This window comes from Molossus molossus, unplaced genomic scaffold, assembly GCF_014108415.1.
Source record: "Molossus molossus isolate mMolMol1 unplaced genomic scaffold, mMolMol1.p scaffold_m16_p_23, whole genome shotgun sequence".
NCBI classification, from domain to species: domain Eukaryota; kingdom Metazoa; phylum Chordata; class Mammalia; order Chiroptera; family Molossidae; genus Molossus; species Molossus molossus.
In genome coordinates this window covers 5,243,314-5,257,724 of record NW_023425359.1, presented here as the reverse complement: position 1 = coordinate 5,257,724, position 14,411 = coordinate 5,243,314, and the positions used below count along the sequence as shown (strand labels likewise).

At 50.5% G+C, this 14,411-nt stretch overlaps 1 protein-coding gene across 1 annotated transcript in view; it reads right to left on the bottom strand.

The window, feature by feature from the left end:
* Window positions 1-14,411, bottom strand: part of PCNX2 (pecanex 2) — a 229,066-nt gene that overhangs the window by 180,401 nt on the left and 34,254 nt on the right. The window contains exons 8-9 of the mRNA XM_036277465.1: window positions 13,978-14,071; window positions 221-356 (exon numbers count right to left, since the gene is read on the bottom strand). Of these exons, the coding sequence (XP_036133358.1) occupies window positions 221-356; window positions 13,978-14,071 (230 nt within the window). The remainder of the gene's footprint in view (window positions 1-220; window positions 357-13,977; window positions 14,072-14,411) is intronic.

Genomic DNA, 14,411 nt, shown 5'->3' with positions numbered 1-14,411 from the left:
CCGGTGTGCTCGGGAGAACACGCAGGGCAGTAGCAAGCCTGTCGGTGTCGGCAGGAGGGGACCCTCATCAAACGGCTTCACTTCACAGTCGTGCTGGAGGTGACCATGCAGTAAGATGCCACCACACAGTGAGGTACCATTCAGGGCCAGCCCTAACTCGTGCTGTTAGGTAATCCAACCAGGAATGTTCTGGAACACTCACAGTGATGCAGGCACGTACCCGCGGAGTTTCCGGCTGCGTCCTGCGCGCCACCATGAGGAACAGCTGCTGCTGCAGGGCACTGACTGCAGGGTCCCCCGAGGGAGGGTCTGGGCTCTCAGACGTGGTGGTGCTGGAGGAGCTGACTTGCATGTCTCTGGGGACGGGCGAAGCAGAAGCTTGGTTACAGGTGCAGAGTCCTCTATTTACTATCCGCAGCACAAGAACACCAGGGCAGAGAGGCTCAGGCGGGCCCTGAACGTCGTGTGTGCGAAGCTACCTTCCGGCAGAAGGGCACACATTCCAATCACTCGGGCTGCCCAGGGCTGCCTGTGCCACTGAAGTCGTTCAGTAGTGACAACCTTGATGCTCTGTGGATGTGATGGGTGGGGCGGTGGTAGCAACAGTTTCCAGCCTCATATTTATGAAAGCAATAAATAGTGGGCTGGATAATTCAGGAAGAAACAGTGATCAGCCCTGGCCAGTTTGGCTCAGTGGTTGGAGCGTCAACCTGCGGTCCGGAGAGACCCGGGTTCGGTTCCCGCTAAGGGCATGTACCTCAGTTGCAGTTTGTCCCCGGCCCTGGTTGGTCGTGCGGGTGGCAGCCACTTGATGTGTCCCTTTCACGTCGATGTTTCTCTCTCTCTCTCTCTCTCTCTCTCTCTCTCTCTCTCTCTCTTTCTCTCTGTCTTCCTCTCCCTCCCTCCCACTCTATCTGAACAAAAAGTGGAAAAATGTCCTCGGGTGAGGATAAAAAAAAAAAAAAAGAAACAGTGATCACACAACACCTCTGCTACCTCCTCTGACCCCCACCCCCTACCCCCCACGTGTCTTCCTTGCACTCCACCCCACCCCAAAGCAAAGAGAATACACACTAGGTAAGAGAAATGCCTCAGGTAACTGAAAAAAGAGGACATCACCAAATTAGTTGTGATATACATCAAAATAGTTTTATTGTCTTTCATCACCTACAGATAGGACTTAAATCAATGGAACTCTTCAAGCAGGCTCAAGCCTGGAATTTTCCTTTGGCTCAGAGAGCAAACATGAGGCCACATTCTCCACCTGCTTTTCTAGGGGTGCCGGGAACTTTGAGGAGACATTGGCTGCCTACCCGACAGAATTCGTTTCTAACAGAATTCCTGTAACATGACTCCAATTTACTCAGCCATCTAACACTGTGTGCTTCAGAAGAGACACTAGGCCCCTTCCTTGTACCTGGGGTGAATCCCAGTCTTTCTACATCGACCAAGGTAACTCCATTCACCCTGGCCAGTGTGGCTTTGGAATGGGGGTAACACTGACCTAGGAGGCCACTGGGAGCAGAGGGAGTCAGCTGGGGAGAAGGGAGCTCAGGGGCAAGTATTTCTACTACATAAAAGGTAACGTGAGTAAGAGACTGTCTTCCTGGCCTTCAGATGCAGTGTGAGTTGGAAACACTTGAGCCGCAGCAGCCACACTGTCATCATGAGGCATAGGCCTGAGGACAGAAGCCCTGAGATCAGCAGAGCTGAGAGATGGAAAGAAACTGGTTTTTGTTTTTTTGTTTTTATCCTCACCCGAGGACATTTTCCATTTTTGTTCAGATAGAGTGGGAGGGAGAGAGAGGAAGAGAGAGAGAGAGAGAGAGAGACAGAGAGAGAGAGAAACATCGATGTGAAAGGGACACACCAAGTGGCTGCCACCCGCACGACCAACCAGGGCCAGGGACAAACTGCAACCGAGGTACATGCCCTTAGCAGGAACCGAACCCAGGTCTCTCTGGACTGAAGGCTGATGCTCTAACCGCTGAGCCAAACCAGCCAGGGCAATCACCTTCTGATTTCTAATCTCACATTGTGTTATAAGTCTCTGAGGAGTTTTAGATTTTTCTTTTTCCAAACTCCCTGCTGCTATATTCATAAATATACAGACACTTATTCTACAGGAACAGTGTTTAAAATATTTCCGCTCACATACACATTCACACGCACGTGCACACACACGATTTCTCCACATTTGCTTAAGACACAGTTTATGACTATCGGATGACACCTTCCGTAAAGGACCATGTGAGAAGCAGTATATGTTAAAGTCAGGGTTTAAGAAACAAATCAGGAGGGTTAAGTGCATGGAGTTTGAAAACTTAAAAACTTCCTTCCGTTATTTGGATGACTGCACCATAAACAGTGCTTTTGCTGCTTCTTCATATTCACAGTGTAATGTCTGCTAACAGAGAAACAGATTGATGAAGACAATGCTCATTCAAACTTTGCTGCTTTGTACAGAAACCACTGAGGACTGTAATCTGTTGTTTCACAGCTAAACGCAATAGGATTAAAAGTGCCTTGTTAATTCAGAGTCATCTACTACTCCGCGAATGCCAGAAATGCACTAAAACCAAGAGATTAATCTAACTTCACTGTAGGTAATGTAGGTGATGACTATCAACAGGCAAGTACGGCAAGGAAATGTGTGCTTCTGTGAGAAAAATCTGGAAAGTGTATAGCGCCCTCTATTGCCAATCAAAACAAACTGAGAACTGACTGTGAGGTGCCCACACAGCAGAGCCAGTCACAGTGCCCTCCAGCTGGTGCCTCCCGCTGGGAATCAGGACACAAAGGAAGTGTCCGTGACACCTCAGCTTAATTTCTGCATCTTACTTGGCATGTTGCTGATTGCAAAATAATAATAAATAACATTATTTTCTTATGCAAGCCATTAAAAAATCCTATGTAAAAGTTGCGGGTTTGGTTTTCTTTTCGATCTCTTTTGGATGAATTCTAGAACTAAACAGAAGGAGGCTTGCGTGGCCACTGGACTACGTACCACCTGTGACTCCACCCATGTTGTTCTCCTGCCTGAAGTCCTCGTCTGCGAAACAGGGAAGCCGCTTCCCCACGGGGCTCGCTGTGAGAATTCTATCAGACCCGGCATGGAAAACACCAAACGGTGCCTCCAAGATGTGAGGCCCTTAACGGCCATTCCTAAGCTTTTTATTGCCTTCTATGGATATAGGACCTGACTTTGCTTATTGTCATATTAAATAGCAACATGACCCCTACGCTTTTCACACAGATAACATACGAAGTCCAGTTGTGTCTACTGGCAGGAATGGGGGAAGGGTGTTCTGCCCTCAGTTTGCACCAAACCCTCTTAATTTATAAAGACAGGGTCCAACAGCACATCAGTTCCCTCGTAGCCGACCTCTTTCACGAGCGCTGAGTGTTCTGGACAAAGCATGATGACGCCAACAGTCTCCCTGAGCTGTCTGACAGGTGTGTGTGCACATCAGAAACCTGTGTCGTCCCCTGTGGGTGGGCCTCCTGCTCGCCAGGAGGCGCCAGAGCTACAGGAAGCACTGCTCAGCCGACAGAGACTCGCCCGGACTCACACACTTCTCTTAGCACCTGAAGTTGGAGCCGTGGCCCAGGGCACCAGCTTGCCACGCACGAAGCAGAGGCTGTGACGTGATACAAATCAGTGCGCAGCAGCCTTCCTGCCCGTCGGTGAAGATCGCCTCCCTCTCTCCTTTTATTTGTATTTTTTCTCAATTTGTTGCTTATTCTCCCCTTTGGACCATGAGCTGCATAATCACCTAACGTCTGTTTTACTAACTTGAGGCCAAAGATTTCCCCCTACATTAATAAAGACATAATGTGAGTGTGCTAAGTTCCCAGAGACAGTTCCTCCGGTACCACAGCCGTGGAGATGGGAGCGTCCCAGGCCCGCGCTGACCGCACGCGCAACTACACTGAGCGGCGCTGGCGCATCTGGTCTCGATTAGCCCGTTCTCCAGTTAGCCTCTGCGGACTAGTTTGGTTCAGGTTGTAGCACAGATAAATCGATCTGAACTAGATTGAGCTCAGAGCAATAGCGAAAATCGTGCTGGATGGTGGAAACCACGTAAGGAGCAGCCACCAAAAGGAAATCGAGATGGAACAGAGGCTGGAATGCAGTCTGGGCCAGAAGGCTGCACTTTGCCAGGCAGAGCTGGGTCTCAAATTGATGATGACAATATCCTACTATGCTGTACTCCCCAGGTTTTCATTCAGCTAAGCTTCTACAAGTATCAAATAATCAAAATACCTGTCCTTCTGTATTTTTCCACTGTTGTGGAAATAAATTCCTGAAATTCTTCATCTTTCCCAGATCTCAAAAACTACAGCCCGCCAGCTAGAGGGAGGGAGAGAAGAGGGCCTCTCTCTGCTGGTTCTGTCTTACTTTTCGAGCTTTCTCAGGGGACACGGGAACACGCGACCCAGGGGGCAGGGAAGACGTGAAAGTCACAGCCACAGTGTTCAGTGTGTAGGATATTTAAATAAAGCAGCCCTGTTTTGAAAACTGCAGCCTGGTATTTAGACTTTTAACAGGGATTCTTGTTTTAAAGTCTGCAAACAACTCTTCTTTTATATGACAGCAAAATTCATCTGTGCATTTGAGATCAAGGGCAGCATAGTGGCAGCCAGACAGGGCCTCCGGCACGGGGTCTGAGTGCCACCATGTGGCCGTCGGGGCTGTGACCACGGGAGCAGAACACCGCATCACAGGGCTTCTTCAGAGCAGGTGTCTCGGAGAACAGAAGTCTCTCCAGAATCAACCTCGTACACCTCGTAGGACTCGTGCCTGGACAGAAACTTCATCTCCGATGTGTCTAGGAGAACCAAGTGACGGCCCAGGGAAGCCTCTGAGAGTGACGGCTGAAGAGCAGGAGAGGGCCCAGAACGGGGACGGCAGGAACGCTTCAGCCTCGGCAGCCCCTGCGTGACCACCTGCTTTGTGATCGAAGGCACCCGGGCCCCGGAAGCGTTTACATTGAAAGCATTGAACACATACATCTGTGTGCACGTCAGCAGTGATGCCGCTGCACACACGCTCGGATATTTACGGTTAGAGTGAAACGTTCAACCTCTACTTGAAGAGGACGTAGAACTGGGCACATCTAATGTTGGGAGGCGTCACAACATTTCACTCTGCGTTATGAAGACTGACAACTGATTAACTTCAGTGTCCAACATTCCGGCTCGGTTATTCCAAACCAGGCATCACTACTACTTCTGACTAATGTAAACAAGAGAGTCAACAAGACATGATTATTCTGCCTGTTTACCTTCTTTGGGAACCAGGTATATACTTAAGCCTCGTGGCCATAAAAGGCTTTCCTGAGAGTTGATCCCAGTGACAAGGGACGTTTTATTGTGACAAGGGTCACCAAGGCTGATAATGGCGACAGCGGGGGAAGAAGAACTCCAAGGATGCAAGAGAGTACGCGGGGGGCCAGTCCACCTCCAGAGACCAGTACACAGTGAGCTTAGAGATTCAGGGCTGCTTTCAAAAATAAGTCTCGTCTGTAGCCAGAACAGTATCTGCTTGGGTATACACCACAGCGATTCAGAAACAAATGAAAGTCAAAAATAAGTGAGTCCAGATATATAAACACATTATTACCCAATCGACTCCACTTTTAAAATAAAAACAAGTTGCGGTATACAAATCCCCTATTACAAATGCTCTAGGCTGATTTGCCCCAGAATGTCTTTGTTCAGTAGGCGACAGACAGCCTGCTTCCAGAGTAACCATAAATACTCTGTGTTCCCACAGGTTCCCTGGAGAGCGGACAGCGCTTGTTTCGTGTGCATTTCATTAGATTGTTCACGCCACTGGGAAGGCTGGGTTATCTATGTTCAAGGAAGAAGGCGCTACCACCCTACCGGGGAAGAATTCATAGACAAAAGAAATGTAAATCTTCGCTGACAACAAATAACATCAGGAACTATCAAGCTTCGATTGCAAGATCTACAGGAGACAACAAAATTCACTCAGCAATGTGCCCCTCGGACACAACACACACCTCAACTCTCCAGTTAGACCACTTCGATTTCGATTTTCTAGGCAGATCGGTACCTTCTGCTTTCTAGGCCGATTAGCCCATCTGAGGCTCCATGCTGTGTGCTGTGTCATGGAGCTGCATTTATGCACAGAGCCCCTAGTAGGAATTCTGAATGCTGCAGTTCAGGCCAGTGTCCCCTCTGGCTTCTGGGGAAACGGAACTGCGTCGGTAACGTCACCTGAGGTCCCTGCTTTACGCACAGCTATTGTACGACCAGAGTGCTGCTGTATTTCTCTGGCAGCGAATGAGAAGTGTGCTGGTCCCCACAATGGCAGTGGGGCCAAGGAGAGGTGTGCTTTCTCTCCTTGTTGCCCCCAAAGAGACATGGAGTTTCACGGCAAACAATTCCCTACTCATACTTGGGAGTCAGGGATATAAAACTGTCACGGAGCAACTAGACTTAACAATGGGGACGAGGGATGACTTTCTTGCCAATAATTCGAGTCCGTGGCTTAATGTCCTAGTTGGAGGCAATCCCAGCCTCTGAGTCGCTGTACCGGGAAAAGGCTGCTTTTCCAGTATGTTCTATGGCTGAATGGCCTAGAAACAGCCCCAACTAGGAATCCTTCCAAGTTCCAAATCAAAGTTTATGTTTACTGAATCAGGAAGACTCAATATTTAATGGCACTAAAAGCCAGGGATATAATATTAAAGTACCTGCCCCGAAATGGCCAGAGAGCCCGAACTGCTGGAACACAAGTTAGTAGGGAGAACATAAAGCACTTGACCGCCTTAGAATCTCAAAGTGACTCACAGAAGTGCTGGAGGGCCGCCTGGCCCAGGCCGGGTCTCCTGCTCAGAGTGGAGTGAGCCTGAGGCACTGTCCTGGTGCATCTGTCTGAAGCGGGTGGCAGAGCTAGTGTTTACCGCGTCCCCTGCGGCAGGCACTGCCTGAGGCACTGTGGACCAGGGCCGTCCCTCGTTCATCGCGGTCAATCCGCTCCAGACTCTGGCGGCTGCACCTGGCGTTGCGGGATTCCTGGGGTGCTCGAATCACAGGCCTACAGTCCATACGTGCAGTGGTTTTAACTTTAATTGTAACGCAGGGGTGAATGATGGACTCAGACAACCGAGTGCGTGCTGTATCATTTTCACTGTCTCCATCAACTTTTTAATATATTTGAAAAAACCGCGATAGGGTGAAGCCACGCAAGTCGAAGCGCGAAGTGGCGAGGGACGACTGCGTCCCATGTCCCTGTTAGAGACTTCCTGTGAATTAATTGCGGTATTATTTCCAGTTCTGGATTAGGAAACAGGTGCTTAAGATGGTTAAGCTGCCAACAAAAAAACGAACGCTGGTGCTGCACCCGGACCCTGGACCAGTCTGGACTCATGTTCATGCTGCAAGATACTGAAGTTCTGACTTCAGAGACACGTGGTTCCATCCCAGTCACCTTTGCTGGGGACAGGACAGTAAAACACACGGCTGGGAAATCTAATTTATCTCAACCTCTGATTTCTACGTAGAGTGGTTTAAAGAGAATCGTTTTTCAGGATTTCTTCCTCCATTCTCCCACTCACAAAGGAGAAGACGACTTTCTGAATTCAAACGTGCGGCCCAGGGAAACCGCTGGCACGTCTGGCCCTCCCTGCACCCACCCAAGGCGGATGGTGTCTGATAGCCCATCCTTTGGCTGTTTCTGCCACAGACAGGACAAAGCAGGAGCTCACCACGGGCTGCGGCCCCGCCGCTCCCCTCCCGCTCAGCTTCTCATCTGCTCCGCCCCAGCACCAGCGGCTGCCTCCGGCGCTCCCAGTGAGGCACTGCCATGTTACTGGGTATCTGTGGTCAGGGGGCCACGTGGGAGCTATAAGGACGCCCCAGCCGAGGCCACGTCTCTTTAGACAAGCGTGGCCTAGAAGAGGCGGGAGTAAGTGGCGCCCCAGGTGAACGTGATCAGCACCCGACAGCAGCACCGAGGGATGGACTTATTTCCACGATAACTATAAGACGACGACAGACTGTGCTTTGAAGGCTGAGACTTCCGAAAGGTGCACGTGCGCGGAGCAGGCCGTTCGGGCAAAGAGCAGCCGGGTGCTGGAGAGGACAGGCTGCAGGCCGGCCCGCGCGGGCCTCGCGGAGGGGGAGGGGCAGGCCTCTGTGCAGGGGTGTGGGGAGCGGGCTCCACAGCGGCTCGGGCACTGGCCCACGAGCGGCACCGGGCGTCAGCCTGGCGTGTTAGCAGGAAGGGCCTCCTCAGGAGGGCTCGGAGCCTGGTGGAGGCCTGGGCTCCGAGCAGGGGTGGTCAGCCCACAGGACACCGCCAACCACACACACGTCATCTGAGACCTGCAGCGTTTCAAACATAATTAAAATTGACATGAAACAAAATAGATTTTTATGAATGTGGATTCTGTGGAAGAAACTGGAAAATCCAGTCGCCCCAGGCTTACTGAGTAGACGGAGCTCAGAGCAGCAGCCCTCTGTGGACAGGATCAAGCCCCGCGAACTGCAGCGGCCCGTGCAGTCACAGACAGGCCCCTCCACCCTCTACCCTGCCCGCCTGGGCTCCCAGGGCCTGCGGCGTGGGGCCCCTGCTGTGCGAGGTGGCAGATGCTTCGTACCAGAGTCCGTCTCCTCCCTGTGAGACGGAGCTCTCAGCTTTGTCATCCAGCTGGAATTAGATAACTGAACACAGCCCAGTGCTCAGCACATGATACAGGTTTAATAAGGGGTGGCTGCTACTACCGGACCTGCTACAAGAAAACGTTTCCTTCAGGGCCAGGAACCACCACAGCACTGTTCCCACGGAGATGCGCTGCACACACTGCTGCCACGTCCACGGGCTCCGCTGTGCTCTGCTCTACGCCTTCTTTACGTACGAGCCAGGGCTCAGAGTCCTCCACACACACACAGACACACACAGACACACACAGAGACACACAGAGATACACACACAGACACAGACACACACACAGACACACACACACACAGATATACACACAGATACACACACACACAGATACACACACAGACACACACAGACAGACACATACACACACAGATACGCAGACACACAGATACACACACAGACACACACACACAAAGATACACACACAGACACAGACACACAGATAAACACACAGACACACACAGAAAAACACACAGAGATACACACACACACAGATACACACACACAGACACAGATACACACAGAGATACACACACAGACATATACACAGATACACACACAGACACACACACAGACACACACAGAGATACACACAGACACACACAGACACACACACAGATACACACAGACACACACACAGACACACACACATGCACACACAGGTGCACACAGATACACACACATAGATACACACACAGATAGATACACACAGACACACAGATACACACACACAGATACACACAGACACATGCACACATACAGACACACACAGATACACACAGACACACGCACACATACAGATACACACACACAGATACACACAGACGCAGAAATACACAGTTATACACACACGCACACACAGACACACACACATACACAGACATACACAAACACATACAGATACACACAGACACACACGCACACAGGTACACACACAAACACACACAGATACACCCACACAGACACACACACAGATACACAGATACACACACAGAGATACACACAGACACACACAGATACACACACAGACACACACACAGATACACACACAGATGCACACAGAAAAACACACAGAGATACACACACACACAGATACACACACACAGACACAGATACACACAGAGATACACACACAGACATATACACAGATACACACACAGACACACACACAGACACACACAGAGATACACACAGACACACACAGACACACACACAGATACACACAGACACACACACAGACACACACACATGCACACACAGGTGCACACAGATACACACACATAGATACACACACAGATAGATACACACAGACACACAGATACACACACACAGATACACACAGACACATGCACACATACAGACACACACAGATACACACAGACACACGCACACATACAGATACACACACACAGATACACACAGACGCAGAAATACACAGTTATACACACACGCACACACAGACACACACACATACACAGACATACACAAACACATACAGATACACACAGACACACACGCACACAGGTACACACACAAACACACACAGATACACCCACACAGACACACACACAGATACACAGATACACACACAGAGATACACACAGACACACACAGATACACACACAGACACACACACAGATACACACACAGATGCACACAGACACACACACAGATACACACAGACACACAGAGATACACACAGACACACAGAGATACACACACACACAGGCACACACAGACACACACAGACACACACACAGACACACAGATACACACAGACACACACACAGATACACACACATGCACACACAGGTGCACAGATACACAGATAGATACACAGACACACATAGATACACACACACAGATACACACAGACACACACACATACAGATACACACAGATACACACACTTACAGATACACAGACACACACACAGATACACACAGACACACGCACACATACAGATACACAGATACACACAGACACACACAGATACACAGTTATACACACACGCACAGACACACACACATACACAGACACACACAAACACACATACAGATACACACAGACACACGCACGCACACAGATACACACACAGACACATGCACGCACACACACAGATACACAGACACACACAAATACACACAGTTAGACACACGCACGCACAGATACACACACAGACACATGCATGCACACACAGATACACACACAGACACACACAGATACATACACACAGTTATACACACGCACGCACACACACAGACACACACATACATGCACAGACACACAGAGACACTCCTACACACAGACACACACCCTAGACACACAGAGGTATGTTAATGCAGGGATTAAAATATTTCAACTGAACCAGCTTGCTTTCATCTAATTTTAAAACAATTTTTCTTTCATACAACCAATTCAAAGAAACCCATATCATTGTCACATCGTTAGGTTCCATGATGTCCAAGGCCTGTCACCAATCCAAAGACACAGGCCCGAGAATGGGCGGCACAGCGTCAATGGGCCTGAGTCTGGGGGCAGTGTGAGAAGGCTGGAACATCCATCATGAGCCCGTCAGACAGTTCAAACCCTGGGATCACCTGACTCCACACTGGGCTGAGCCACTTCCCTTGTGCACCAGGCGACAGGTGGCGGCCGTCCCCGCAGCGTGGCCGCAGTGCCACCGCTGGGCTAAGAGTAGTGGCCGGAGCTCTGCTCAGGCAGCAACCAGCAGGCGCGCACGTCTCCTGTGCCCAGGGGGCCGCTGAAGGGCCATGACCCCATAACACAGTCCCCCCAGAGAATGTATTCAGAGTAGACAGTGTCAAGAACATGTATATTCTCAAATAAGTCTGCACATATAATAGTAAACATGTATATTATTTTATTTCATCTCTGAAGCATGGCTGTGTGCCCTTGTTTCCTGCAGCTCTTAAGACCGATGCCGTCAAATTACTGGGGGCAGAAGCGCGAAGTCGAAGACCTAGAACTTGACAACTTAGCACCAACTGAGGCTGGTGGATCAAGACCTTGTCTCTTCCAATGTCCACAAAGAAACGTTAGGGAAGACGAGGGACATGCATAAAGCTTCCCTCAAAGGAAAGTTGCTTTTACAAGACTTGATCCGGATTCTCTTTGAAGAAGCTGGATAATTAATTCACCATCCATGGACCAGACAGAGTCCTCATGGTCATCTGCCGACTTCTGCTGTCCACCTTCCACCCTGCTCCCAACGTCCCTCTGCAGAGCCACCAACACATCTCAGAGAGCTTGAGACTGTGGGCTCGTCCGCCATAAGCCTGTGACTCGGCAGTTTAATCCCTACAACTCCTTCTGTGTACATAGACAGACCCAAGCCACGTACGCGCCTTAGTAAGTGAGCTCAGGTACGTGGCCCAGTCAGAACCAATCCGACATGATGAGACCTACATCGGGGTTCACAGGAAGGAGGCAGGTGGTCCCTGCTGGACTTGAATGAGAGACTAGTGTCTGGGGCTGCTACAGGCATCTCTGGCCACCAGGGTGGGGTGTCCTAGACTGGTGTCAATGCAGAGGCACAGGAGGAGAACGAGGGAGAAAAACCACCCTGAAGACATCTACCCAACACATCAGTTACAGGACGCAGACTCCCCACGCGGCTGTGGCCCGATTGACCTGGGTCTCTCTCGCGGCAGAAAGGGATCCAGCGGTTCTGTGACGCGGGCAGGCAGAGCGAGGCAGGGCTGACATTCTGACTCTCCGCAAGCCCGTGGCTTCACGGGAAAGCTGGGCAGACACGTGCACACCCCGAGGGGCCACCACCCGACCCGGAGGAAGGTGCTTCCGCTGCGAGGAGATGCAGGCGGCAGCCAAATGCTCTGAGCGCGGGCGGGCGAGCCACAGAGCAGCCCTGCTGCGGCAAGGTCTCCTTTCCGTGGGGAAATGTCACAGAGAAGTGCAGGCGAGAAACCACGCTCTCTGGATGCTCACCTGCTTGCTGTGTGCTTTAGGTGTTTAAGGCTCTGGACATGCAGCCTTAAGCTAAGGGGTGCTACCGCAAACACAGCTAGAAGTGTTTACCTCGGGGGGAAAGTGGAGTGTATTATCCAAGAAAATAAAAATGAAAAAGTCTTACAACTTTATTTTAAGATAAAATTGGTTTATATTTGTTCTAAATTTAGTTTAAAAATACTACAGCTTTTGCCCCAGCCGGTTTGGCTCAGCAGTTAGAGCGTCAGCCCGCCGACCAGAGTTGTGGGTTCGATTCCGGTCAAAGGCACGTACCTCGGTTGCAGCTCAATCCCCGGCCCTGGTTGGGGTCGTGAGGGAGGCAACCGATCAATGTCTCACATCGATGTTTCTTTCTCACTCTGCCTTTGGCAGAGCTAGCATCCCTAAGCAGGTGACAAGCAGCCGTGGCAGTGACCAGAGAACACACTGCAAGGCTGGCCCAGAACAGAATTCCACTGGAGGCCAAGGCCAAGGACAACTTCTATTCTAGGCCCCGGGGTTGGGGGTTCCCCTTGAATTTCGCATACACACTGGTAAGAAAACTCTGACCTGGGGAAGGGAGATGGAATCACAGGATCTGGACTGACGGTTCCTATAACCCCTTGACGCTCACACGCGTGCTCCACGGCATCCCAGTCACCCCACGAAAGTCTCCCATAAATCCTCTAGTGCACATACAAGTGTAGAGAGGTGTGCATGAAAACCTGACCCCCACCCTGTGAGCGAGCAGCTGGGGCACGCCCGTGGATGACCCCACTCGCCCTGAAGTCAGGATGGACGACACCTCTGGTCTGCCACCCATCAGCCCACGGCAGCCCTGTGCCACCACTGATCTGTGTGTGCTCCCAACAGGCAAGCCAAACTAATATCACCACAGCTAACCCGCCTCAGAAGCCTATTTGGCGCATTCTGAAGGGAAGCAGAGGAGATGTTTAGCTTATATACAGCTTGCCTTTAACTCGTGTGCATGGGAACTAACCACATTCCTAGTGCACACCTTGGACAATCAGACAGATGCTAGAGCTGCATCACCGGCTCTCCCGAGGGCCACGGCTGGTACACCTGCGTGCTGGAAGAGGCTGTTGACAATGGCTCGTTTACTGTTTACTTTTCTGTAACGTCAGGTTTTCCTTTCCTTTCACACAAGCCCACACGCTCTGACACCTACAAACGGATGCACACGCCCTTCCCCAGCGGGACCCTCCCTTCGCTGCCGTCAGAAGCCGCGTGTCCCACGGCGACGCAGCAGCTTCCAAGCCTGAAAACGCAAGTTTTCTCTCACTTACCCGGCGTGCGGGAAACTGGCATAATTTGATGGCTGATGCTGGGAAGGGCCTTCTTTCTGATTTCCAGACTTTAAATAACAGGATCTAATTTCCCCTACAAAATCACAAAATTGCAGCAAAGAATATTACACATGTATATGTATATGATCATTTCAGCTGACATTCTTTTCAAGTTAGAGGGAACACATTTTTAACACATTGATTGAATAAAAGTCACACCCTGGCCAGTGTGGCTCGGTTGGTTGAGGGACATCCCATGTACCACAGGGTTGCTGATTAGATTCCCTGCAGGGCACGTGCCCGGCCGCTGGCTCGGTTCCCAGCAGGAGGCAGGCAGGAAGCGGCCCTTCGATGTTTCTCTCTCACATCGAAGTTTCTCTCTCTCCTTCTCCCTTCCTCTCTCTCTAAAATCAATAAAAACATATTTTTTAAAT